We start from the raw sequence: 25889 nt of genomic DNA, 5'->3' as shown, positions 1-25889 counted from the left end.
GAGAGAAATAAACAGAGAGAGAGAGAGAAAGTGGGATAGATACAGAGAGGCTGAGAGTGAGTCAGACGATATAGACCTTTATCACTTGGTGGCCTATAGCCGTATATATATATATATATATATATATATATATATAGAGAGAGAGAGAGAGAGAGAGAGAGAGAGAGAGAGAGAGAGAGAGAGAGAGAGAAATTGACGATGACATTAAGCAGATTCTGATTGACTCAGCCTAAATGTTTCAAATCATAACTTTGTATTTGCATTAATCAATGCATGGTTCCCTTTATGTACGTTTCACCATAGTAATATTATCATTGAAATATATATATATTTTTTTTTAAACAAATCGTTAAAAGTGATTCACTTTTTTGTATCTAAATAAAATAAAATGTTTCCCCTCAACTGCGTTACCCAGCAGATGGCTGCTGGCTGTGACGTCTTATTTAGTGGACGGAACTCTTCTTTTAAACAACAGCTCGTCAGCCATCTCGGAAACCAAAAATAGCTGAAACATTAAAGCTCTCTTTAACGCTTTCTGGTATATTAGCCACGGTGTTTCGACACATTTATGTCATCTAGTTAGTTATCACAATTAATGTCATATTTGCGTTGTTGTTTTTGGTCAGCTAGCTGGATTGGTTAAGTTAGCACTAGCATAGCTAGCTAACATCTCCGACCATGAGGTCACTGAGCTACTCTCCTGTTAAAGAAGTGAAAGAGGAGGAGGAAGAGGAGGCTGTTACAGTGAAACAAGAAGAGGAAGACGTTTCAGTGAAAGAAGAGGAAGACGCGTTCAGAGTGAAAGAGGAGGATGAGGATGTTACAGTAAAAGAAGAGGGTGAAGAGATGGACATTTCAGTGAAAGAAGAGGAAGAAGCGTTCCGAGTGAAAAAGGAGGAGGATGTTAAGGTGAAGGAGGAAGAGAAAGAGGAGGATACCGTTTTTGCAATGAAGGAGGAAGGAGAGATAACTGTCATACTGGAGGAGGAAGAGGATGAGATTGGAGATCTGATTAACACCAGTAAGTATTGTCCTAACAGTAGCGCACACTATGAATGCCTCGTGAGATTTAGTTCAACTGTCATAACCCATCAGAAACCCCAAATAGAAGCTTGTTTTTACTCTGTAAACGAATTAAATGTAAACCAACACTGCGACCCAGTCGTTCGTTCTTTTTGTTCTATATCTATAGATGCGACCCAGTCGTTCGTTCTTTTTGTTCTATATCTATAGACCCGACCCAGTCGTTCGTTCTTTTTGTTCTATATCTATAGACCCGAACCAGTTGTTCGTTCTTTTTGTTCTATATCTATAGTCGCGAACCAGTCGTTCGTTCTTTTTGTTCTATATCTATAGACGCGACCCAGTCGTTCGTTCTTTTTGTTCTATATCTATAGACCCGACCCAGTCGTTCGTTATTTTTGTACTATATAGTCGCGACCCAGTCGTTCGTTCTGTATCTATAGACGCTGTATCTATAGTCGCTACCCAGTCGTTCATTCTTTTGTTCTATATCTATAGACGCGACCCAGTCGTTCGTTCTTTTTGTTCTGTATCTATAGACCGTGCCCAGTCGTTCGTTCTGTATCTATAGACGCTAGTCGTTCGCTCTTTTTGTTCTGTATCTAGTCGTTCGTTCTTTTTGTTCTATATCTATAGACGCGACCCAGTCGTTCGTTCTTTTTGTTCTATATCTATAGACCCGACCCAGTCGTTCGTTCTTTTTGTTCTATATCTATAGACGCGACCCAGTCGTTCGTTCTTTTTGTTCTGTATCTATAGTCGCGACCCAGTCGTTCGTTCTTTTTGTTCTATATCTATAGACGCGACCCAGTCGTTCGTTCTTTTTGTTCTATATCTATAGACGCGACCCAGTCGTTCGTTCTTTTTGTTCTATATCTATAGACGTGACCCAGTCGTTCGTTCTTTTTGTTCTATATCTATAGTCGCGACCCAGTCGTTCGTTCTTTTTGTTCTATATCTATAGTCGCGACCCAGTCGTTCGTTCTTTTTGTTCTATATCTATAGTCGCGACCCAGTCGTTCGTTCTTTTTGTTCTATATCTATAGACGTGACCCAGTCGTTCGTTCTTTTTGTTCTATATCTCGCGACCCAGTCGTTCCAGCTTCAGTTAGCCATAGTTGACCATGCTATATATGATGCCAGCTGATTCATGATTTCGACTGGATGAGAAACGCTACCTGCCTCTCTTTCTCGTCCAGACCCCTACACAAACAATGTTGCAAATGTCAGAGAGACAGACAGCAAGGTTTATACAAATCTCCATTGTTGAAAACTAAATGTTAGTCTAAAAGACATGTGAGATAATGTGTAGATGCTTTTTATAGTGGAGATCAAGTTTATAAATTGCCTGGCTGGGCTGATGAGACAGTGGATTTCGCAGTCAGATGGAACAGAGTACATTTTCATTTTAATGTTATAGATTTAGCCGGTGGTAACTTGTGGAATAGACACCAGCTGGAATGCGGTTTTAACCAATCAGCATTCAGGATTAGACCCACCTGTTGTATACATTTCTCCACGCCCATTCTTCAGTTTATTAGCGAGACGCTTTATCGTTTCAGCTGCAGATTCCTATCCAAGATTTAATCAGCAACAAAATGGCCACTCTGATGCAAGGAATGTCCAGAATATTTTGGTGTCTCATTCCCTATGCTGGTGAAGACACTTATGTCGTGTTCCATGTTGGATCTAATATCTCTAGTAATGAGACAGTTATCCTCCATGTTGGATCTAATATCTCTAGTAATGAGACAGTTATCCTCCATGTTGGATCTAATCTCTCTAGTAATGAGACAGTTCTCCTCCATGTTGGATCTCATATCTCTAGTAATGAGACAGTTCTCCTCCATGTTGGATCTAATATCTCTATTAGTAAGACAGTTATCCTCCATGTTGGATCTAATATCTCTAGTAATGAGACAGTTCTCCTCCATGTTGGATCTAATATCTATATTAGTAAAACAGTTATCCTCCATGTTGGATCTCATATCTCTAGTAGTAAGACACTTATCCTCCATGTTGGATCTAATATCTCTAGTAGTAAGACACTTATCCTCCATGTTGGATCGGATATCTCTAGTAATAAGACCGTTATCCTCCTTGTTGGATCTAATACCTCTAGTAATGAGACAGTTATCCTCCATGTTGGATCTAATATCTTTAGCAATAAGACACTTCTCCTCCATGTTGGATCTAATATCTCTAGTAATAAGACAGTTATCCTCCATGTTGGATCTAATATCTCTAGTAGTAAGACAGTTATCCTCGATGTTGGATCTAATATCTCTAGTATCAGTTCTCCTCCATGTTGGATCTAATATCTATATTAGTAAAACAGTTATCCTCCATGTTGGATCTAATATCTCTAGTAGTAAGACAGTTATCCTCCATGTTGGATCTAATATCTCTAGTAATGAGACAGTTATCCTCCATGTTGGATCTAATATCCCTAGTAGTAAGACACATATCCTCCATGTTGGATCTAATATCTTTAGCAATAAGACAGTTATCCTCCATGTTGGATCTAATATCTCTAGTAGTAAGACACTTATCCTCCATGTTGGATCTAATATCCCTAGTAGTAAGACACTTATCCTCCATGTTGGATCTAATATCTTTAGCAATAAGACACTTATCCTCCATGTTGGATCTAATATCTTTAGCAATAAGACACTTATCCTCCATGTTGGATCTAATATCTTTAGCAATAAGACACTTATCCTCCATGTTGGATCTAATATCTCTAGTAGTAAGACACTTATCCTCCATGTTGGATCTAATATCTTTAGTAATAAGACACTTATCCTCCATGTTGGATCTAATATCTCTAGTAGTAAGACACTTATCCTCCATGTTGGATCTAATATCCCTAGTAGTAAGACACTTATCCTCCATGTTGGATCTAATATCTCTAGCAATAAGACACTTATCCTCCATGTTGGATCTAATATCCCTAGTAGTAAGACACTTATCCTCCATGTTGGATCTAATATCCCTAGTAGTAAGACACTTATCCTCCATGTTGGATCTAATATCTTTAGCAATAAGACACTTATCCTCCATGTTGGATCTAATATCTTTAGCAATAAGACACTTATCCTCCATGTTGGATCTAATATCTTTAGCAATAAGACACTTATCCTCCATGTTGGAGTAGTAAGACACCTATCCTCCATGTTGGATCTAATATCTCTAGTAATGAGACAGTTATCCTCCATAATCTCTAGTAATGAGACAGTTATCCTCCATGTTGGATCTAATATCTCTAGTAATGAGACAGTTATCCTCCATGTTGGATCTAATATCTCTAGTAATGAGACAGTTATCCTCCATGTTGGATCTAATATCTCTAGTAATGAGACAGTTATCCTCCATGTTGGATCTAATATCTCTAGTAATGAGACAGTTCTCCTCCATGTTGGATCTAATATCTATATTAGTAAAACAGTTATCCTCCATGTTGGATCTCATATCTCTAGTAGTAAGACACTTATCCTCCATGTTGGATCTAATATCTCTAGTAGTAAGACACTTATCCTCCATGTTGGATCTAATATCTTTAGCAATAAGACACTTATCCTCCATGTTGGATCTAATATCTTTAGCAATAAGACAGTTATCCTCCATGTTGGACTAATATCTTTAGCAATAAGACACTTATCTCCATGTTGGATCTAATATCTTTAGCAATAAGACAGTTATCCTCCATGTTGGATCTAATATCTTTAGTAATAAGACAGTTATCCTCCATGTTGGATCTAATATCTCTAGTAATGAGACAGTTATCCTCCTTGTTGGATCTAATACCTCTAGTAATGAGACAGTTATCCTCCATGTTGGATCTAATATCTTTAGTAATAAGACACAGTTATCCTCCATGTTGGATCTAATATCTCTAGTAATAAGACAGTTATCCTCCATGTTGGATCTAATATCTCTAGCACTATGACACTTATCCTCCATGTTGGATCTAATATCCCTGGTAGTAAGACACCTATCCTCCATGTTGGATCTAATATCTCTAGTAGTAAGACACTTATCCTCCATGTTGGATCTAATATCCCTAGTACTAAGACACCTATCCTCCATGTTGGATCTAATGTCCCTGGTAGTAAGACACCTATCCTCCATGTTGGATCTAATATCCCTAGTAGTAAGACACTTATCCTCCATGTTGGATCTAATATCCCTAGTAGTAAGACACTTATCCTCCATGTTGGATCTAATATCTCTAGTAGTAAGACACTTATCCTCCATGTTGGATCTAATATATTTAGCAATGAGACAGTTATCCTCCATGTTGGATCTAATATCTTTAGCAATAAGACAGTTATCCTCCATGTTGGATCTAATATCTTTAGCAATAAGACACTTATCCTCCATGTTGGATCTAATATCTTTAGCAATAAGACAGTTATCCTCCATGTTGGATCTAATATCCTTAGCAATAAGACACTTATCCTCCATGTTGGATCTAATATCTCTAGTAATAAGACAGTTATCCTCCATGTTGGATCTAATATCTTTAGCAATAAGACAGTTATCCTCCATGTTGGATCTAATATCTTTAGCAATAAGACACTTATCCTCCATGTTGGATCTAATATCTCTAGTAATGAGACAGTTATCCTCCATGTTGGATCTAATATCTCTAGTAATGAGACAGTTATCCTCCATGTTGGATCTAATATCTCTAGTAATGAGACAGTTATCCTCCATGTTGGATCTAATATCCCTAGTAGTAAGACACTTATCCTCCATGTTGGATCTAATATCTTTAGCAATAAGACACTTATCCTCCATGTTGGATCTAATATCTATAGTAATGAGACAGTTATCCTCCATGTTGGATCTAATATCTCTAGTAATGAGACAGTTATCCTCCATGTTGGATCTAGTAAGACACTTATCCTCCATGTTGGATCTAATATCTCTAGTAATGAGACACTTATCCTCCATGTTGGATCTAATATCTCTAGTAATGAGACAGTTCTCCTCCATGTTGGATCTAATATCTCTAGTAATGAGACAGTTATCCTCCATGTTGGATCTAATATCTTTAGTAATGAGACAGTTATCCTCCATGTTGGATCTAATATCTCTAGTAATGAGACAGTTATCCTCCATGTTGGATCTAATATCTCTAGTAATGAGACACTTATCCTCCATGTTGGATCTAATATCTCTAGTAATGAGACAGTTATCCTCCATGTTGGATCTAATATCTCTAGTAGTAAGACACTTATCCTCCATGTTGGATCTAATATCCCTAGTAGTAAGACACTTATCCTCCATGTTGGATCTAATATCTTTAGCAATGAGACAGTTATCCTCCATGTTGGATCTAATATCTTTAGCAATAAGACAGTTATGCTCCATGTTGGATCTAATATCTTTAGCAAAAAGACACTTATCCTCCATGTTGGATCTAATATCCCAATAAGACACTTATCCTCCATGTTGGATCTAATATCTTAGCAATAAGACAGTTATCCTCCATGTTGGATCTAATATCCTAGTAATGACACAGTTATCCTCCATGTTGGATCTAATATCTCTAGTAGTGAGACACTTATCCTCCATGTTGGATCTAATATCTTTAGTAATAAGACACCTATCCTCCATGTTGGATCTAATATCCCTAGTAGTAAGACACTTATCCTCCATGTTGGATCTAATATCTCTAGTAGTAAGACACTTATCCTCCATGTTGGATCTAATATCCCTAGTAGTAAGACACCTATCCTCCATGTTGGATCTAATATCCCTAGTAGTAAGACACTTATCCTCCATGTTGGATCTAATATCCCTAGTAGTAAGACACCTATCCTCCATGTTGGATCTAATATCCCTGGTAGTAAGACACCTATCCTCCATGTTGGATCTAATATCCCTAGTAGTAAGACACTTATCCTCCATGTTGGATCTAATATCTCTAGTAATGAGACAGTTATCCTCCATGTTGGATCTAATATCTCTAGTAATAAGACACTTATCCTCCATGTTGGATCTAATATCTCTAGTAATGAGACAGTTATCCTCCATGTTGGATCTAATATCTCTAGTAATGAGACAGTTATCCTCCATGTTGGATCTAATATCTCTAGTAATGAGACAGTTATCCTCCATGTTGGATCTAATATCTCTAGTAATGAGACAGTTCTTCTCCATGTTGGATCTAATATCTCTAGTAATGAGACAGTTATCCTCCATGTTGGATCTAATATCCCTAGTAATAAGACAGTTATCCTCCATGTTGGATCTAATATCTTTAGCAATAAGACAGTTATCCTCCATGTTGGATCTAATATCTTTAGTAATAAGACAGTTATCCTCCATGTTGGATCTAATATCTTTAGTAATAAGACACTTATCCTCCATGTTGGATCTAATATCTCTAGTATAAGACACTTATCCTCCATGTTGGATCTAATATCTTTAGCAATAAGACAGTTATCCTCCATGTTGGATCTAATATCCTCTAGTAATGAGACAGTTACCCTCCATGTTGGATCTAATATCTCTAGTAATAGACAGTTATCCTCCATGTTGGATCTAATATCTTTAGTAATAAGACACTTATCCTCCATGTTGGATCTAATGTCCCTGGTAGTAAGACACCTATCCTCCATGTTGGATCTAATATCCCTAGTAGTATGACACTTATCCTCCATGTTGGATCTAATATCCCTGGTAGTAAGACACCTATCCTCCATGTTGGATCTAATATCTCTAGTAGTAAGACACTTATCCTCCATGTTGGATCTAATATCCCTAGTAGTAAGACACCTATCCTCCATGTTGGATCTAATGTCCCTGGTAGTAAGACACCTATCCTCCATGTTGGATCTAATATCCCTAGTAGTAAGACACTTATCCTCCATGTTGGATCTAATATCTCTAGTAATGAGACACTTATCCTCCATGTTGGATCGAATATCTCTAGTAATAAGACAGTTATCCTCCTTGTTGGATCTAATACCTCTAGTAATGAGACAGTTATCCTCCATGTTGGATCTAATATCTTTAGCAATAAGACACTTATCCTCCATGTTGGATCTAATATCTATAGTAATGAGACAGTTATCCTCCATGTTGGATCTAATATCTTTAGCAATAAGACAGTTATCCTCCATGTTGGATCTAATATCTTTAGTAGTAAGACACTTATCCTCCATGTTGGATCTAATATCTCTAGTAATGAGACACTATCCTCCATGTTGGATCTAATATCTTTAGCAATAAGACAGTTATCCTCCATGTTGGATCTAATATCTTTAGCAATAAGACACTTATCCTCCATGTTGGATCTAATATCTCTAGTAATGAGACAGTTATCCTCCATGTTGGATCTAATATCTCTAGTAATGAGACAGTTATCCTCCATGTTGGATCTAATATCTCTAGTAATGAGACAGTTATCCTCCATGTTGGATCTAATATCTCTAGTAATGAGACAGTTATCCTCCATGTTGGATCTAATATCTCTAGTAATAAGACAGTTATCCTCCATGTTGGATCTAATATCCCTAGTAGTAAGACACTTATCCTCCATGTTGGATCTAATATCTTTAGCAATAAGACACTTATCCTCCATGTTGGATCTAATATCTTTAGCAATAAGACACTTATCCTCCATGTTGGGTCTAATATCTTTATCAATAAGACACTTATCCTCCATGTTGGATCTAATATCTCTAGTAATGAGACAGTTATCCTCCATGTTGGATCTAATATCTCTTGTAATGAGACACTTATCCTCCATGTTGGATCTAATATCCCTAGTAGTAAGACACTTATCCTCCATGTTGGATCTAATATCTCTAGCAATAAGACACTTATCCTCCATGTTGGATCTAATATCTCTAGTAATAAGACACTTATCCTCCATGTTGGATCTAATATCTTTAGTAATAAGACACTTATCCTCCATGTTGGATCTAATATCTCTAGTAATGAGACAGTTATCCTCCATGTTGGATCTAATATCTCTAGTAATGAGACAGTTATCCTCCATGTTGGATCTAATATCTCTAGTAATGAGACAGTTATCCTCCATGTTGGATCTAATATCTCTAGTAATGAGACAGTTATCCTCCATGTTGGATCTAATATCTCTAGTAATGAGACAGTTATCCTCCATGTTGGATCTAATATCTCTAGTAATGAGACAGTTATCCTCCATGTTGGATCTAATATCTCTAGTAATGAGACAGTTATCCTCCATGTTGGATCTAATATCTCTAGTAGTAAGACACTTATCCTCCATGTTGGATCTAATATCTTTAGTAATGAGACAGTTATCCTCCATGTTGGATCTAATATCTTTAGTAATAAGACAGTTATCCTCCATGTTGGATCTAATATCTTTAGTAATAAGACACTTATCCTCCATGTTGGATCTAATATCTTTAGTAATAAGACACTTATCCTCCATGTTGGATCTAATATCTTTAGAATAAGACACTTATCCTCCATGTTGGATCTAATATCTCTAGTAATGAGACAGTTATCCTCCATGTTGGATCTAATATCTCTAGTAATGAGACAGTTATCCTCCATGTTGGATCTAATATCTCTAGTAATGAGACAGTTATCCTCCATGTTGGATCTAATATCTCTAGTAATAAGACAGTTATCCTCCATGTTGGATCTAATATCCCTAGTAGTAAGACACTTATCCTCCATGTTGGATCTAATATCCCTAGTAGTAAGACACCTATCCTCCATGTTGGATCTAATATCCCTAGTAGTAAGACACTTATCCTCCATGTTGGATCTAATATCCCTAGTAGTAAGACACCTATCCTCCATGTTGGATCTAATATCCCTGGTAGTAAGACACCTATCCTCCATGTTGGATCTAATATCCCTAGTAGTAAGACACTTATCCTCCATGTTGGATCTAATATCTCTAGTAATGAAGACACTATCCTCCATGTTGGATCGAATATCTCTAGTAATAAGACAGTTATCCTCCATGTTGGATCTAATACCTCTAGTAATGAGACAGTTATCCTCCATGTTGGATCTAATATCTCTAGTAATAAGACAGTTATCCTCCATGTTGGATCTAATATCTCTAGTAATGAGACAGTTATCCTCCATGTTGGATCTAATATCTCTAGTAATGAGACAGTTATCCTCCATGTTGGATCTAATATCTCTAGTAATGAGACACTTATCCTCCATGTTGGATCTAATATCCCTAGTAGTAAGACACCTATCCTCCATGTTGGATCTAATATCTTTAGCAATAAGACACTTATCCTCCATGTTGGATCTAATATCTTTAGCAATAAGACACTTATCCTCCATGTTGGATCTAATATCTTTAGCAATAAGACACTTATCCTCCATGTTGGATCTAATATCTTTAGCAATAAGACACTTATCCTCCATGTTGGATCTAATATCTTTAGCAATAAGACACTTATCCTCCATGTTGGATCTAATATCTCTAGTAGTAAGACACCTATCCTCCATGTTGGATCTAATATCTCTAGTAATGAGACAGTTATCCTCCATGTTGGATCTAATATCTTTAGTAATAAGACACTTATCCTCCATGTTGGATCTAATATCTCTAGCAATAAGACAGTTATCCTCCATGTTGGATCTAATATCCAGTAGTAAGACACTTATCCTCCATGTTGGATCTAATATCTCAACTATCCTCCATGTTGGATCTAATATCCCTAGTAGTAAGACACTTATCCTCCATGTTGGATCTAATATCCCTAGTAGTAAGACACCTATCCTCCATGTTGGATCTAATATCCCTGGTAGTAAGACACCTATCCTCCATGTTGGATCTAATATCCCTAGTAGTAAGACACTTATCCTCCATGTTGGATCTAATATCTCTAGTAATGAGACACTTATCCTCCATGTTGGATCTAATATCTCTAGTAATAAGACAGTTATCCTCCATGTTGGATCTAATATCTCTGGTAATGAAACAGTTATCCTCCATGTTGGATCTAATATCTTTAGCAATAAGACAGTTATCCTCCATGTTGGATCTAATATCTTTAGCAATAAGACACTTATCCTCCATGTTGGATCTAATATCTTTAGCAATAAGACAGTTATCCTCCATGTTGGATCTAATATCTTTAGCAATAAGACAGTTATCCTCCATGTTGGATCTAATACCTCTATAATGAGACAGTTATCCTCCATGTTGGATCTAATATCTTTAGCAATAAGACAGTTATCCTCCATGTTGGATCTAATATCTTTAGCAATAAGACACTTATCCTCCATGTTGGATCTAATATCTCTAGTAATAGACAGTTATCCTCCATGTTGGATCTAATATCTCTAGTAATGAGACAGTTATCCTCCATGTTGGATCTAATACCTCTAGTAATGAGACAGTTATCCTCCATGTTGGATCTAATATCCTCTAGTAATGAGACAGTTATCCTCCATGTTGGATCTAATATCTCTAGTAATGAGACAGTTATCCTCCATGTTGGATCTAATATCCCTAGTAGTAAGACACATATCCTCCATGTTGGATCTAATATCTTTAGTAATAAGACACCTATCCTCCATGTTGGATCTAATATCTTTAGTAATAAGACACTTATCCTCCATGTTGGATCTAATATCTTTAGTAGTAAGACACCTATCCTCCATGTTGGATCTAATATCTCTAGTAATGAGACAGTTATCCTCCATGTTGGATCTAATATCTCTAGTAATGAGACAGTTATCCTCCATGTTGGATCTAATATCTCTAGTAATGAGACAGTTATCCTCCATGTTGGATCTAATATCCCTAGTAGTAAGACACTTATCCTCCATGTTGGATCTAATATCTCTAGTAATGAGACAGTTATCCTCCATGTTGGATCTAATATCTCTAGTAGTAAGACACTTATCCTCCATGTTGGATCTAATATCTCTAGTAATGAGACAGTTATCCTCCATGTTGGATCTAATATCTCTAGTAATGAGACAGTTATCCTCCATGTTGGATCTAATATCTCTAGTAATGAGACAGTTATCCTCCATGTTGGATCTAATATCTCTAGTAATGAGACAGTTATCCTCCATGTTGGATCTAATATCTCTAGTAATGAGACAGTTATCCTCCATGTTGGATCTAATATCTCTAGTAATGAGACAGTTATCCTCCATATTGGATCTAATATCTCTAGTAATGAGACAGTTCTCCTCCATGTTGTATCTAATATCTCTAGTAATGAGACAGTTATCCTCCATGTTGGATCTAATATCCCTAGTAGTAAGACACATATCCTCCATGTTGGATCTAATATCTTTCTCCCTAGCAATAAGACAGTTATCCTCCATGTTGGATCTAATATCTTTAGCAATAAGACAGTTATCCTCCATGTTGGATCTAATATCTTTAGTAATAAGACACTTATCCTCCATGTTGGATCTAATATCTTTAGCAATAAGACACTTATCCTCCATGTTGGATCTAATATCTTTAGCAATAAGACAGTTATCCTCCATGTTGGATCTAATATCTCTAGTAATGAGACAGTTCTCCTCCATGTTGGATCTAATATCTCTAGTAATGAGACAGTTATCCTCCATGTTGGATCTAATATCTTTAGTAATAAGACAGTTATCCTCCATGTTGGATCTAATATCTCTAGTAATAAGACACTTATCCTCCATGTTGGATCTAATATCCCTAGTAGTAAGACACCTATCCTCCATGTTGGATCTAATGTCCCTGGTAGTAAGACACCTATCCTCCATGTTGGATCTAATATCCCTAGTAGTAAGACACTTATCCTCCATGTTGGATCTAATATCCCTAGTAGTAAGACACCTATCCTCCATGTTGGATCTAATATCCCTAGTAGTAAGACACCTATCCTCCATGTTGGATCTAATATCCCTAGTAGTAAGACACTTATCCTCCATGTTGGATCTAATACCTCTAGTAATGAGACAGTTATCCTCCATGTTGGATCTAATATTGCTAGCAATAAGACAGTTATCCTCCATGTTGGATCTAATATCTCTAGTAATGAGACAGTTATCCTCCATGTTGGATCTAATATCCTAGTAATAAGACACTTATCCTCCATGTTGGATCTAATATCTCTAGTAATGAGACAGTTATCCTCCATGTTGGATCTAATATCTCTAGTAATGAGACAGTTCTCCTCCATGTTGGATCTAATATCTCTAGTAATGAGACAGTTATCCTCCATGTTGGATCTAATATCCCTAGTAGTAAGACACTCCATGTTGGATCTAATATCTTTAGCAATAAGACAGTTATCCTCCATGTTGGATCTAATATCTTTAGCAATAAGACAGTTATCCTCCATGTTGGATCTAATATCTTTAGCAATAAGACACTTATCCTCCATGTTGGATCTAATATCTTTAGCAATAAGACAGTTATCCTCCATGTTGGATCTAATATCTTTAGCAATAAGACAGTTATCCTCCATGTTGGATCTAATACCTCTAGTAATGAGACAGTTACCCTCCTTGTTGGATCTAATACCTCTAGTAATGAGACAGTTATCCTCCATGTTGGATCTAATATCTTTAGCAATAAGACACTTATCCTCCATGTTGGATCTAATATCTCTAGCAATAAGACAGTTATCCTCCATGTTGGATCTAATGTCTTTAGCAATAAGACACTTATCCTCCATGTTGGATCTAATATCTCTAGCAATAAGACAGTTATCCTCCATGTTGGATCTAATATCCCTAGTAGTAAGACACTTATCCTCCATGTTGGATCTAATATCCCTAGTAGTAAGACACCTATCCTCCATGTTGGATCTAATATCCCTGGTAGTAAGACACCTATCCTCCATGTTGGATCTAATATCCCTAGTAGTAAGACACTTATCCTCCATGTTGGATCTAATATCCCTAGTAGTAAGACACTTATCCTCCATGTTGGATCTAATATCCCTGGTAGTAAGACACTTATCCTCCATGTTGGATCTAATATCTCTGGTAATGAAACAGTTATCCTCCATGTTGGATCTAATATCTCTAGTAGTAAGACACTTATCCTCCATGTTGGATCTAATATCTTTAGCAATAAGACAGTTATCCTCCATGTTGGATCTAATATCTTTAGCAATAAGACAGTTATCCTCCATGTTGGATCTAATATCTTTAGCAATAAGACAGTTATCCTCCATGTTGGATCTAATACCTCTAGTAATGAGACAGTTATCCTCCATGTTGGATCTAATATCTCTAGCAATAAGACAGTTATCCTCCATGTTGGATCTAATATCTCTAGTAATGAGACAGTTATCCTCCATGTTGGATCTAATATTGCTAGTAATAAGACAGTTATCCTCCATGTTGGATCTAATATCTCTAGTAATGAGACAGTTATCCTCCATTTTGGATCTAATCTCTCTAGTAATGAGACAGTTATCTAATACCTCTAGTAATGAGACAGCTCTCCTCCATGTTGGATCTAATATCTCTAGTAATGAGACAGTTATCCTCCATGTTGGATCTAATATCCCTAGTAGTAAGACACCTATCCTCCATGTTGGATCTAATATCCCTAGTAGTAAGACACTTATCCTCCATGTTGGATCTAATATCTTTAGCAATAAGACACTTATCCTCCATGTTGGATCTAATATCTTTAGCAATAAGACAGTTATCCTCCATGTTGGATCTAATATCTTTAGCAATAAGACAGTTATCCTCCATGTTGGATCTAATATCTTAGTAATAAGACACTTATCCTCCATGTTGGATCTAATATCTTTAGTAATAAGACAGTTATCCTCCATGTTGGATCTAATATCTTTAGTAATAAGACAGTTATCCTCCATGTTGGATCTAATATCTTTAGCAATAAGACACTTATCCTCCATGTTGGATCTAATATCTTTAGCAATAAGACAGTTATCCTCCATGTTGGATCTAATATCTTTAGCAATAAGACACTTATCCTCCATGTTGGATCTAATATCTTTAGTAATAAGACACTTATCCTCCATGTTGGATCTAATATCTTTAGCAATAAGACACTTATCCTCCATGTTGGATCTAATATCTTTAGCAATAAGACACTTATCCTCCATGTTGGATCTAATATCTTTAGCAATAAGACACTTATCCTCCATGTTGGATCTAATATCTTTAGTAATAAGACACTTATCCTCCATGTTGGATCTAATATCTTTAGCAATAAGACAGTTATCCTCCATGTTGGATCTAATATCCCTAGTAGTAAGACACTTATCCTCCATGTTGGATCTAATATCCCTAGTAGTAAGACACCTATCCTCCATGTTGGATCTAATATCCCTAGTAGTAAGACACTTATCCTCCATGTTGGATCTAATATCCCTAGTAGTAAGACACCTATCCTCCATGTTGGATCTAATATCCCTGGTAGTAAGACACCTATCCTCCATGTTGGATCTAATATCCCTAGTAGTAAGACACTTATCCTCCATGTTGGATCTAATATCTCTAGTAATGAGACACTTATCCTCCATGTTGGATCTAATATCTCTAGTAATAAGACAGTTATCCTCCATGTTGGATCTAATATCTCTAGTAATGAGACAGTTATCCTCCATGTTGGATCTAATATCTTTAGCAATAAGACACTTATCCTCCATGTTGGATCTAATATCTCTAGTAATGAGACAGTTATCCTCCATGTTGGATCTAATATCTCTAGTAATAAGACAGTTATCCTCCATGTTGGATCTAATATCTCTAGTAGTAAGACACTTATCCTCCATGTTGGATCTAATATCTCTAGTAATGAGACAGTTATCCTCCATGTTGGATCTAATATCTCTAGTAATAAGACAGTTATCCTCCATGTTGGATCTAATATCTTTAGCAATAAGACACTTATCCTCCATGTTGGATCTAATATCTATAGTAATGAGACAGTTATCCTCCATGTTGGATCTAATATCTCTAGTAATGAGACAGTTATCCTCCATGTTGGATCTAATATCTCTAGTAGTAAGACACTTATCCTCCATGTTGGATCTAATATCTCTAGTAATGAGACAGTTCTCCTCCATGTTGGATCTAATATCTCTAGTAATGAGACAGTTATCCTCCATGTTGGATCTAATATCCCTAGTAGTAAGACACTTATCCTCCATGTTGGATCTAATATCTCTAGTAATAAGACACTTATCCTCCATGTTGGATCTAATATCTCTAGTAATAAGACACTTATCCTCCATGTTGGATCTAATATCTTTAGCAATAAGACAGTTATCCTCCATGTTGGATCTAATATCTTTAGCAATAAGACAGTTATCCTCCATGTTGGATCTAATATCTTTAGCAATAAGACACTTATCCTCCATGTTGGATCTAATATCTTTAGCAATAAGACAGTTATCCTCCATGTTGGATCTAATATCTTTAGCAATAAGACAGTTATCCTCCATGTTGGATCTAATATCTTTAGCAATAAGACACTTATCCTCCATGTTGGATCTAATATCTTTAGCAATAAGACAGTTATCCTCCATGTTGGATCTAATATCTTTAGCAATAAGACACTTATCCTCCATGTTGGATCTAATATCTTTAGCAATAAGACACTTATCCTCCATGTTGGATCTAATATCTTTAGTAATAAGACACTTATCCTCCATGTTGGATCTAATATCTTTAGCAATAAGACACTTATCCTCCATGTTGGATCTAATATCTTTAGTAATAAGACACTTATCCTCCATGTTGGATCTAATATCTTTAGCAATAAGACACTTATCCTCCATGTTGGATCTAATATCTTTAGCAATAAGACAGTTATCCTCCATGTTGGATCTAATATCCCTAGTAGTAAGACACTTATCCTCCATGTTGGATCTAATATCCCTAGTAGTAAGACACCTATCCTCCATGTTGGATCTAATATCCCTAGTAGTAAGACACTTATCCTCCATGTTGGATCTAATATCCCTAGTAGTAAGACACTTATCCTCCATGTTGGATCTAATATCCCTGGTAGTAAGACACTTATCCTCCATGTTGGATCTAATATCTCTAGTAATGAAACAGTTATCCTCCATATTGGATCTAATATCTCTAGTAGTAAGATACTTATCCTCCATGTTGGATCTAATATCCCTAGTAGTAAGACACTTATCCTCCATGTTGGATCTAATCTCTCTAGTAATGAAACAGTTATCCTCCATGTTGGATCCAATATCTTTAGCAATAAGACAGTTATCCTCCGTGTTGGATCTAATATCTTTAGCAATAAGACAGTTATCCTCCATGTTGGATCCAATATCTTTAGCAATAAGACAGTTATCCTCCATGTTGGATCTAATATCCCTAGTAGTAAGACACCTATCCTCCATGTTGGATCTAATATCTTTAGCAATAAGACACTTATCCTCCATGTTGGATCTAATATCTCTAGCAATAAGACAGTTATCCTCCATGTTGGATCTAATGTCTTTAGCAATAAGACACTTATCCTCCATGTTGGATCTAATATCTCTAGCAATAAGACAGTTATCCTCCATGTTGGATCTAATATCCCTAGTAGTAAGACACCTATCCTCCATGTTGGATCTAATATCTCTAGTAGTAAGACACTTATCCTCCATGTTGGATCTAATATCTCTAGCAATAAGACACTTACCCTCCATGTTGGATCTAATATCTCTAGTAGTAAGACACTTATCCTCCATGTTGGATCTAATATCTTTAGCAATAAGACAGTTATGCTCCATGTTGGATCTAATATCTTTAGCAATAAGACACTTATCCTCCATGTTGGATCTAATATCTTTAGCAATAAGACACTTATCCTCCATGTTGGATCTACTATCTTTAGCAATAAGACACTTATCCTCCATGTTGGATCTAATATCTTTAGCAAGAAGACACTTATCCTCCATGTTGGATCTAATATCTCTAGCACTAAGACACTTATCCTCCATGTTGGATTTAATATCTCTAGCACTAAGACACTTATCCTCCATGTTGGATCTAATATCTCTAGCACTAAGACACTTATCCTCCATGTTGGATCTAATATCTCTAGCACTAAGACACTTATCCTCCATGTTGGATCTAATATCTCTAGCACTAAGACACTTATCCTCCATGTTGGATCTAATATCTTTAGCAAGAGATGCCTTATTAAAACAAGAGACCGAGGTCGCAGTAGAAGGTCACGGGGTTAACCGTCTGACTCTGTTGTTCACACAGGAGAGACACTTGACAATCGTGGATCCTCTGGGGAGCCTCAACGACATCATGACGCTGACGAGGCAGAGGAGAGTCTCTCCGCATCAGCACGCCTCAAGAAACACCAACGGAGACCCAAAACGAAAACTCACTGCTGCTCTGACTGTGGGAAAGGTTACAAATATTCATCAGCTCTTAAAAAACACCAGAGGTTCCACACCGGAGAGAAAGTATACCACTGCTCAGACTGTGGGAGGAGGTTTACTTCCTCAGTCGGAATGCAATTACATCAGAGAACCCACACCGGAGAGAAACCGTACCACTGCTCAGATTGCGGGATGGGTTTTACTACCTCATGTAGACTGATATCACACCAGAGAATCCACACTGGAGAGAAACCATACATCTGCTCTGACTGTGGGATGAGTTTTACAACCTCAGGTGGAATGATATCACACCAGAGAGTACACACTGAGAAGACTTTTGCTGCCCGGACAGCCCTGGCTACTCACAAACGAATCCACACTAGGGAGAAACCGTTTCACTGCTCCGACTGTGGAATGAGCTATATTACCTTCAGCGGCCTGAAAACACACCAGGCTAAACATACCGGAGAGAAACCGTATAGCTGTGATGTATGTGGGGATAGTTTTTCTCTCTCCACAACCCTATCTATTCATAAACGAATACACACAGGTGAGAAACCTTACCACTGCCTTGACTGTGGAATTAGCTTTTCTGCCTCAAGTGGCCTGAGAAGACACCAGAGAAAACATACTGGAGAGAAGCCTTATAGCTGTAATCAGTGTGGGAAGGGTTTTCTTCGATCAGACTCCCTGGCAAAACACAAGGCAAGAGCCACAGAGTGTGGAATGATCTCCAATACTCGACCTGGGTAGTAGAACAGAATGTGGAATGATCTATTTGTGATAACTGTGTGTGTGTGTGTGTGTGTGTTGTGTGTGTGTGTGTGTGTGTGTGTGTGTGTGTGTTCAACTTGTATGTAAAAATCCTACCACTTTTGATTGATCTAATGTCTAATGATCCCAATTTAAATGGTGGAACATTTATAGAAAATGTTATAGATGGAGCATCAGCACCATAAATGTGATGTTTTGGTGTAGTTGGAGACCCTAGAAGCTTTCACATTCCAGATGTTGCTGCATATTAACAGAAAAATGAGTTTCTAATATCATGTAGCCTCGACTCCAGGTTTCACTGACGTTGCTCTCCAAAAGCCTGAGGAAGTTCATGTTGGAAAAGTAGGTATGAAAGCATCACGATGCTGGCTGATTGGCTGAGAGTATTTGCCATTTTTCCAAATCAACCATCATTTACACCCCTCTTCAGAAACAGAGTAAGCTAAGAAAACTCATTTCAGTCTTCTAGAAACCCTGGGACCCTAATCCCTTTCCAGAACCCTGACCCTGGACCCTGACCCTGGAACCCTGACCCTGGAACACTAACCTGGGACCCTGACCCTAACCCCTGACCCTGGGACCCTAACCCTGGGGCCCTAATCCCTTGTTGGAAAAACCCTGGAACACTAACCCTGCTGGCTGAAACCCTAACACCCATGGAACACTAACCCTGGGACCCTGACCCTAACCCTGGAACCCTAACCCTGGGACCCTAATCCCTTTCCCTGGAACACTAACCCTGGGACCCTAACCCTGGAACCCTGACCCTGGGACCCTAACCCTGGAACCCTAACCCTGGAACACCCTGACCCTGGGACCCTAACCCTGGAACCCTGACCCTGGGACCCTAACCCTGGAACCCTAACCCTGGAACCCTGACCCTGGGACCCTAACCCTGGAACCCTGACCCTGGGACCCTAACCCCTTTCCCTGGGTAAACTCAGAACATTGTTATACGCGTAAGTAAATAAAGGAGTGGAAGAGAGACTGGTTTTGTATGTCAGAGGTTAATGGTTCTCTGTAGAAAGACAGATGCTAGCCTAGCTGGGTAAGTTAGCTTGCTAGCCTAGCTGGGTACGTTAGCTTGCTAGACTAGCTGGGTAATGGCTGTGGAATGTGTTGGGTGGACTGGAGGAGATCACAGGATTGCTATAGGGGAAGCGGATGGATTAGGCGAAAGAGGAGTTGAGGTCAGGTCAGATCCCCTGAAGGGAGTAATTACGGTTCATTACCCTGTCAAACAATTAGATGTAAGGATTGGAGAGGAGTGTCCCAAGTGGTGTGTATATACTGGTGATGGTGGAAACACGCTGTTGTCTGAATTACAGCTGTAAAGACCCTTTGGGAAGAATTAAACTTGCTTAAGCTTCTCTAGTGTCCGTGAGTTATTTACTCTGAAAAATTAGAACCTAAACAGATGGTTTGAATATTCCAGTCCATCAATGATGATTCCCAATCCAAATTTACTGAGCTTCAGCAATTGTCTCAAAAAAAAAACAATGAATATATGAGTTGTGCAAGGTTGGTAGAGTCTTATTCAAAACCCAACCAACCAAATAAAAGAGACCCAGAAAACCTAAGCTTATGCCAGTGTGGCTATCAAGAATGATGCAGTGACCAAAAGATTATCAGAGGGATTTTCAGGCTGAACTGATGGTGAGTCCATTTCGACGACAGCTGAGAAGTGATGCGATACCATAGATTATTTTTCCCCTTCACAACAACAAACAGAAGATTCTTAACATTAGTTAGCCTAGCTGTGTAAGTTAGCTAGCCAGCCTAGCTGGGTAAGTTAGCTTGCTAGCCTGGCTGGGTAAGTTGGTTTGCTAGCCTAGCTGTGTAAGTTAGCTAGCCAGCCTAGCTGGGTAAGTTAGCTTGCTAGCCTGGCTGGGTAAGTTAGCTTGCTAGCCTAGCTGTGTAAGTTAGCTAGCCAGCCTAGCTGGGTAAGTTAGCTTGCTAGCCTAGCTGTGTAAGTTAGCTAGCCAGCCTAGCTGGGTAAGTTAGCTTGCTAGCCTGGCTGGGTAAGTTGGTTTGCTTGCCTGGCTGGGTAAGTTAGTTTGCTAGCCTGGCTGGGTAAGTTAGCTTGCTACCCTGGCTGGGTAAGTTAGCTTGCTACTCTAGCTGGGTAAGTTAGCTTGCTACCCTAGCTGGGTAAGTTAGCTTGCTACCCTAGCTGGGTAAGTTAGCTTGCTACTCTAGCTGGGTAAGTTAGCTTGCTAGCCTAGCTGTGTAAGTTAGCTAGCCAAGCTGTGTAAGTTAGCTAGCCAGCCTAGCTGTGTAAGTTAGCTAGCCAGCCTAGCTGGGTAAGTTAGCTTGCTAGCCTAGCTGTGTAAGTTAGCTAGCCAGCCTAGCTGGGTAAGTTAGCTTGCTAGCCTAGCTGTGTAAGTTAGCTAGCCAGCCTAGCTGTGTAAGTTAGCTAGCCAGCCTAGCTGTGTAAGTTAGCTAGCCAGCCTAGCTGGGTAAGTTAGCTTGCTAGCCTGGCTGGGTAAGTTGGTTTGCTTGCCTGGCTGGGTAAGTTAGTTTGCTAACCTGGCTGGGTAAGTTAGCTTGCTACCCTGGCTGGGTAAGTTAGCTTGCTACTCTAGCTGGGTAAGTTAGCTTGCTACCCTAGCTGGGTAAGTTAGCTTGCTACCCTAGCTGGGTAAGTTAGCTTGCTACTCTAGCTGGGTAAGTTTGCTTGCTAGCCTGGCTGGGTAAGTTAGCTTGCTAGCCTGGCTGGGTAAGTTAGCTTGCTAGCCTGGCTGGGTAAATTAGCTTGCTAGCCTGGCTGGGTAAGTTAGATTGCTAGCCTGGCTGGGTAAGTTAGCTTGCTGGCCTGGCTGGGTAAGTTAGATTGCTAGCCTGGCTGGGTAAGTTAGCTTGCTAGCCTGGCTGGGTAAGTTAGCTTGCTAGCCTGGCTGGGTAAGTTAGATTGCTAGCCTGGCTGGGTAAGTTAGCTTGCTGGCCTGGCTGGGTAAGTTAGCTTGCTAGCCTGGCTGGGTAAGTTAGCTTGCTAGCCTGGCTGGGTAAGTTAGCCTGCTAAATATCTGCGAAATACAGCAGCAAGATTTGTGGCCCGTTGCCATGAGAACAGGGCAACCAGTGGAACACGAACAACATTGTAAATACCACCTATATTTATTTGTTTATTTATTTAGATTACTGTTCGTACTACAACTATTTGCACATTGCTAAAACACTGGTAATATAACACTCGAAATGTATTTGAGATGTTTACATTTGTTGTTTGGGTTGTTTTGTTATCTCAATTTTGTTTCCATGGCAATAAAGCCAATTTGAAATTCATTCCCTTTTTTATGTAGGTTTCATATAATGTTATAATATTATGATTGAAATCAAATAAAAACAATAGTTTAAAAGTTATTTACTTACTTTTTTACATTTAGATTTTAAATCTACATTTGACTCAACTGCGTTACCCACTCCAGTCAGCAGATGGCGGTCTGAGACTTTAAGGCGATGCTGTTGGTGTGACGTATAATGTAGTGGACGGAACGCTTCTTTCAACAGCAGCAACAGTTCGTCAGACACCTCGGTAGCTTGATAGAGGAATTAGCCGAACCAATATAGCTCTTTAGACGCTTTCGTGTATATTAGCCACTGTGTTTTAAACCCACTTCTGTCGTCTAGATAGTTATCCGATTTAATTTCATATTTACGTTGTTATTGGTCAGCTAGCTGGCTGGTTAAGTTAGCTTTAGCCTAGCTAGCTAACTGTTAGCTAACATCCCCCGACCATGAGCTCCCTAAGCTACTCTCCTCCTGTTGGAGAAGAGGAGGTCTGCTGGACGGAGAAAGAGGGTCGTTGGCTGAACATTGTCGTGAAAGAGGAGGAGGAAGAGGAGGATGTCACAGTAACAAAAGTAGAGGAAGAGGAGGTTGTTACAGTAAAACAAGAAGTAGAGAGTGAGGATGTTACAGTGAAAGAAGAGGAAGACGCGTTCAGAGTGAAAGAGGAGGAAGGTATTACAGTAAAAGAAGAGGAGGGAGAGATAACTGTCATATTGGAAGAAGAAGAAGAAGAGGTTGCAGAACTGATTAACACCAGTAAGTAACGTCTTAATAACAGAAGCACACACTATGAATGCCTCATGCTCCTGGTACCTACTACAATACCCCGTTTGGAGGCACTTAAATCTTCACCCACCCTCTGAATAGGCACACATACACAATCCATGTCTCAGTTGTCTCAGGGCTTTAAAAAAAACGTATTTTAACCCGTCTCTTCCTTTTCATCTACACTGATTTTGAAGTGGATTTTAACAAGTGACATCAATGAGGGTCAGTCTGTCCTGGTAAGAGACGGTGTTTCCAGATGTTTTGTAAACTCCGTGTCTATGAGGCGTTTATCAGTTATATTCTTCAAGAATCAGCCAGCGAGGATTTCCTGTGGTGGACATCTTGTTACAGCTGTTTAATAAGTCATTAATAATAATGTCCCATTTTGTCATGTCGTTATAATAAGATATAAAGTAGGGACGATATTATTCACTAAAAATGCCAACATCGTTATCGGCCCAACGTCTAGTTTATTAAAGCCGATGTGCAAAACCGATGTCAAAGTATACTACGGAACGCCGTTTGGGTCAAAAAGATACGTGTCAAATAACACTATTTAATAATAACATAATAACACAATAACACTATTTAATAATAACACAATAACACTATTTAATAATAACATAATAACACAATAACACTATTTAATAATAACACTATTTAATAATAACACTATTTGATAATAACATAATAACACTATTTAATAATAACACTATTTAATAATAACATAATAACACTATTTGATAATAACACAATAACACTATTTGATAATAACACTATTTGATAATAACATAATAACTATTTGACAATAACACTATTTGATAATAACACTATTTGATAATAACACTATTTGATAATAACACTATTTGACAATAACACTATTTGATAATAACACTATTTGATAATAACACTATTTGATAATAACACTATTTGATAATAACACTATTTGACAATAACACTATTTGACAATAACACTATTTGACAATAACACTATTTGATAATAGCACTATTTGACAATAACACTATTTGATAATAACACTATTTGATAATAACACTATTTGATAATAACACTATTTGATAATAACACTATTTGATAATAACACTATTTGATAATAACACTATTTGATAATAACACTATTTGATAATAACACTATTTGATAATAACACTATTTGACAATAACACTATTTGATAATAACACTATTTGATAATAACACTATTGGATAATAACACTATTTGAAGTGTTAAATAAGCTTCTATTCCCTCACCCTTTATCTCATGTTTAAAAATCGGTGTCCGAAAATACCTAATTAATTGGCCATTCTGATTCTGATTAATCGGTCGATCTCTACTCCAGTATCCCTGCACATTGTTAATATGGTACTGACCCTGTATATAGTCACCTTCCCCCTATACATATCTACCTCCATCACTCCAGTATCCCTGTCTCCTTACCCCTATACATATCTACCTCCATCACTCCAGTATCCCTGTCTCCTTCCCCCTATACATATCTACCTCCATCACTCCAGTATCCCTGTCCCCTTCCCCCTATACATATCTACCTCCATCACTCCAGTATCCCTGTCTCCTTCCCCCTATACATATCTACCTCCATCACTCCAGTATCCCTGTCTCCTTCCCCCTATACATATCTACCTCCATCACTCCAGTATCCCTGCACATTGTTAATATGGTACTGACCCTGTATATAGTCTCCTTCCCCCTATACATATCTACCTCCATCACTCCAGTATCCCTGTCTCCTTCCCCCTCTACATATCTACCTCCATCACTCCAGTATCCCTGTCCTCTTCCCCCTATACATATCTACCTCCATCACTCCAGTATCCCTATCTCCTTCCCCCTATACATATCTACCTCCATCACTCCAGTATCCCTGCACATTGTTAATATGGTACTGACCCTGTATATAGTCTCCTTCCCCCTATACATATCTACCTCCATCACTTCAGTATCCCTGTACATTGTTAATATGGTACTGGAACAGACCCTGTATATAGTCTCCTTCCCCCTATACATATCTACCTCCATCACTCCAGTATCCCTGTCCCCTTCCCCCTATACATATCTACCTCCATCACTCCAGTATCCCTGTCCCCTTACCCCTATACATATCTACCTCCATCACTCCAGTATCCCTGTCCCCTTACCCCTCTACATATCTCCCTCCATCACTCCAGTATCCCTGTCTCCTTCCCCCTCTACATATCTACCTCCATCACTCCAGTATCCCTGTCTCCTTCCCCCTCTACATATCTCCCTCCATCATTTCAGTATCCCTGTCCCCTTCCCCCTATACATATCTACCTCCATCACTCCAGTATCCCTGTCTCCTTCCCCCTATACATATCTACCTCCATCCCTCTAGTATCCCTGTCCCCTTCCCCCTATACATATCTACCTCCATCCCTCTAGTATCCCTGTCCCCTTACCCCTCTACATATCTCCCTCCATCATTTCAGTATCCCTGTCCCCTTCCCCCTATACATATCTACCTCCATCCCTCTAGTATCCCTGTCCCCTTACCCCTCTACATATCTCCCTCCATCATTTCAGTATCCCTGTCCCCTTCCCCCTATACATATCTACCTCCATCCCTCTAGTATCCCTGTCCCCTTCCCCCTATACATATCTACCTCCATCCCTCTAGTATCCCTGTCCCCTTCCCCCTATACATATCTACC

The 25889-nt window shown here is 38.4% G+C and overlaps 1 protein-coding gene and 1 long non-coding RNA gene across 5 annotated transcripts in view; one reads left to right on the top strand and one right to left on the bottom strand.

Annotated features, from left to right (window-relative positions):
* The first annotated feature begins 426 nt into the window (after positions 1-426).
* Positions 427-25889, top strand: part of LOC127929556 (zinc finger protein 239-like) — a 55817-nt gene continuing 30354 nt past the window's right edge. For 2 of the 4 annotated variants that reach the window (XM_052517498.1, XM_052517493.1), the window contains exon 1: positions 22568-23171. In XM_052517498.1, coding sequence (XP_052373458.1) covers positions 22862-23171 — 310 coding nt within the window. In that variant the 5' untranslated portion in view covers positions 22568-22861. Of the gene's footprint in view, positions 1022-18225; positions 23172-25889 lie in introns of those variants that run through there. The other 2 variants (XM_052517496.1, XM_052517497.1) reach the window with 2 other exon arrangements.
* LOC127929558 (uncharacterized) lies at positions 19449-20129 on the bottom strand. Its single transcript, XR_008135200.1, has 3 exons — positions 19808-20129; positions 19672-19712; positions 19449-19598 (listed from the first exon to the last, which is right to left on the bottom strand). It is a non-coding gene; the product is annotated as an uncharacterized LOC127929558 (long non-coding RNA).

The sequence above is a fragment of the Oncorhynchus keta genome, unplaced genomic scaffold (assembly GCF_023373465.1).
Source record: "Oncorhynchus keta strain PuntledgeMale-10-30-2019 unplaced genomic scaffold, Oket_V2 Un_scaffold_8240_pilon_pilon, whole genome shotgun sequence".
Classification (NCBI taxonomy): domain Eukaryota; kingdom Metazoa; phylum Chordata; class Actinopteri; order Salmoniformes; family Salmonidae; genus Oncorhynchus; species Oncorhynchus keta.
The sequence above is the reverse complement of the archived record's forward strand: the minus strand, read 5'-3'. Positions and strand labels throughout refer to the sequence as shown.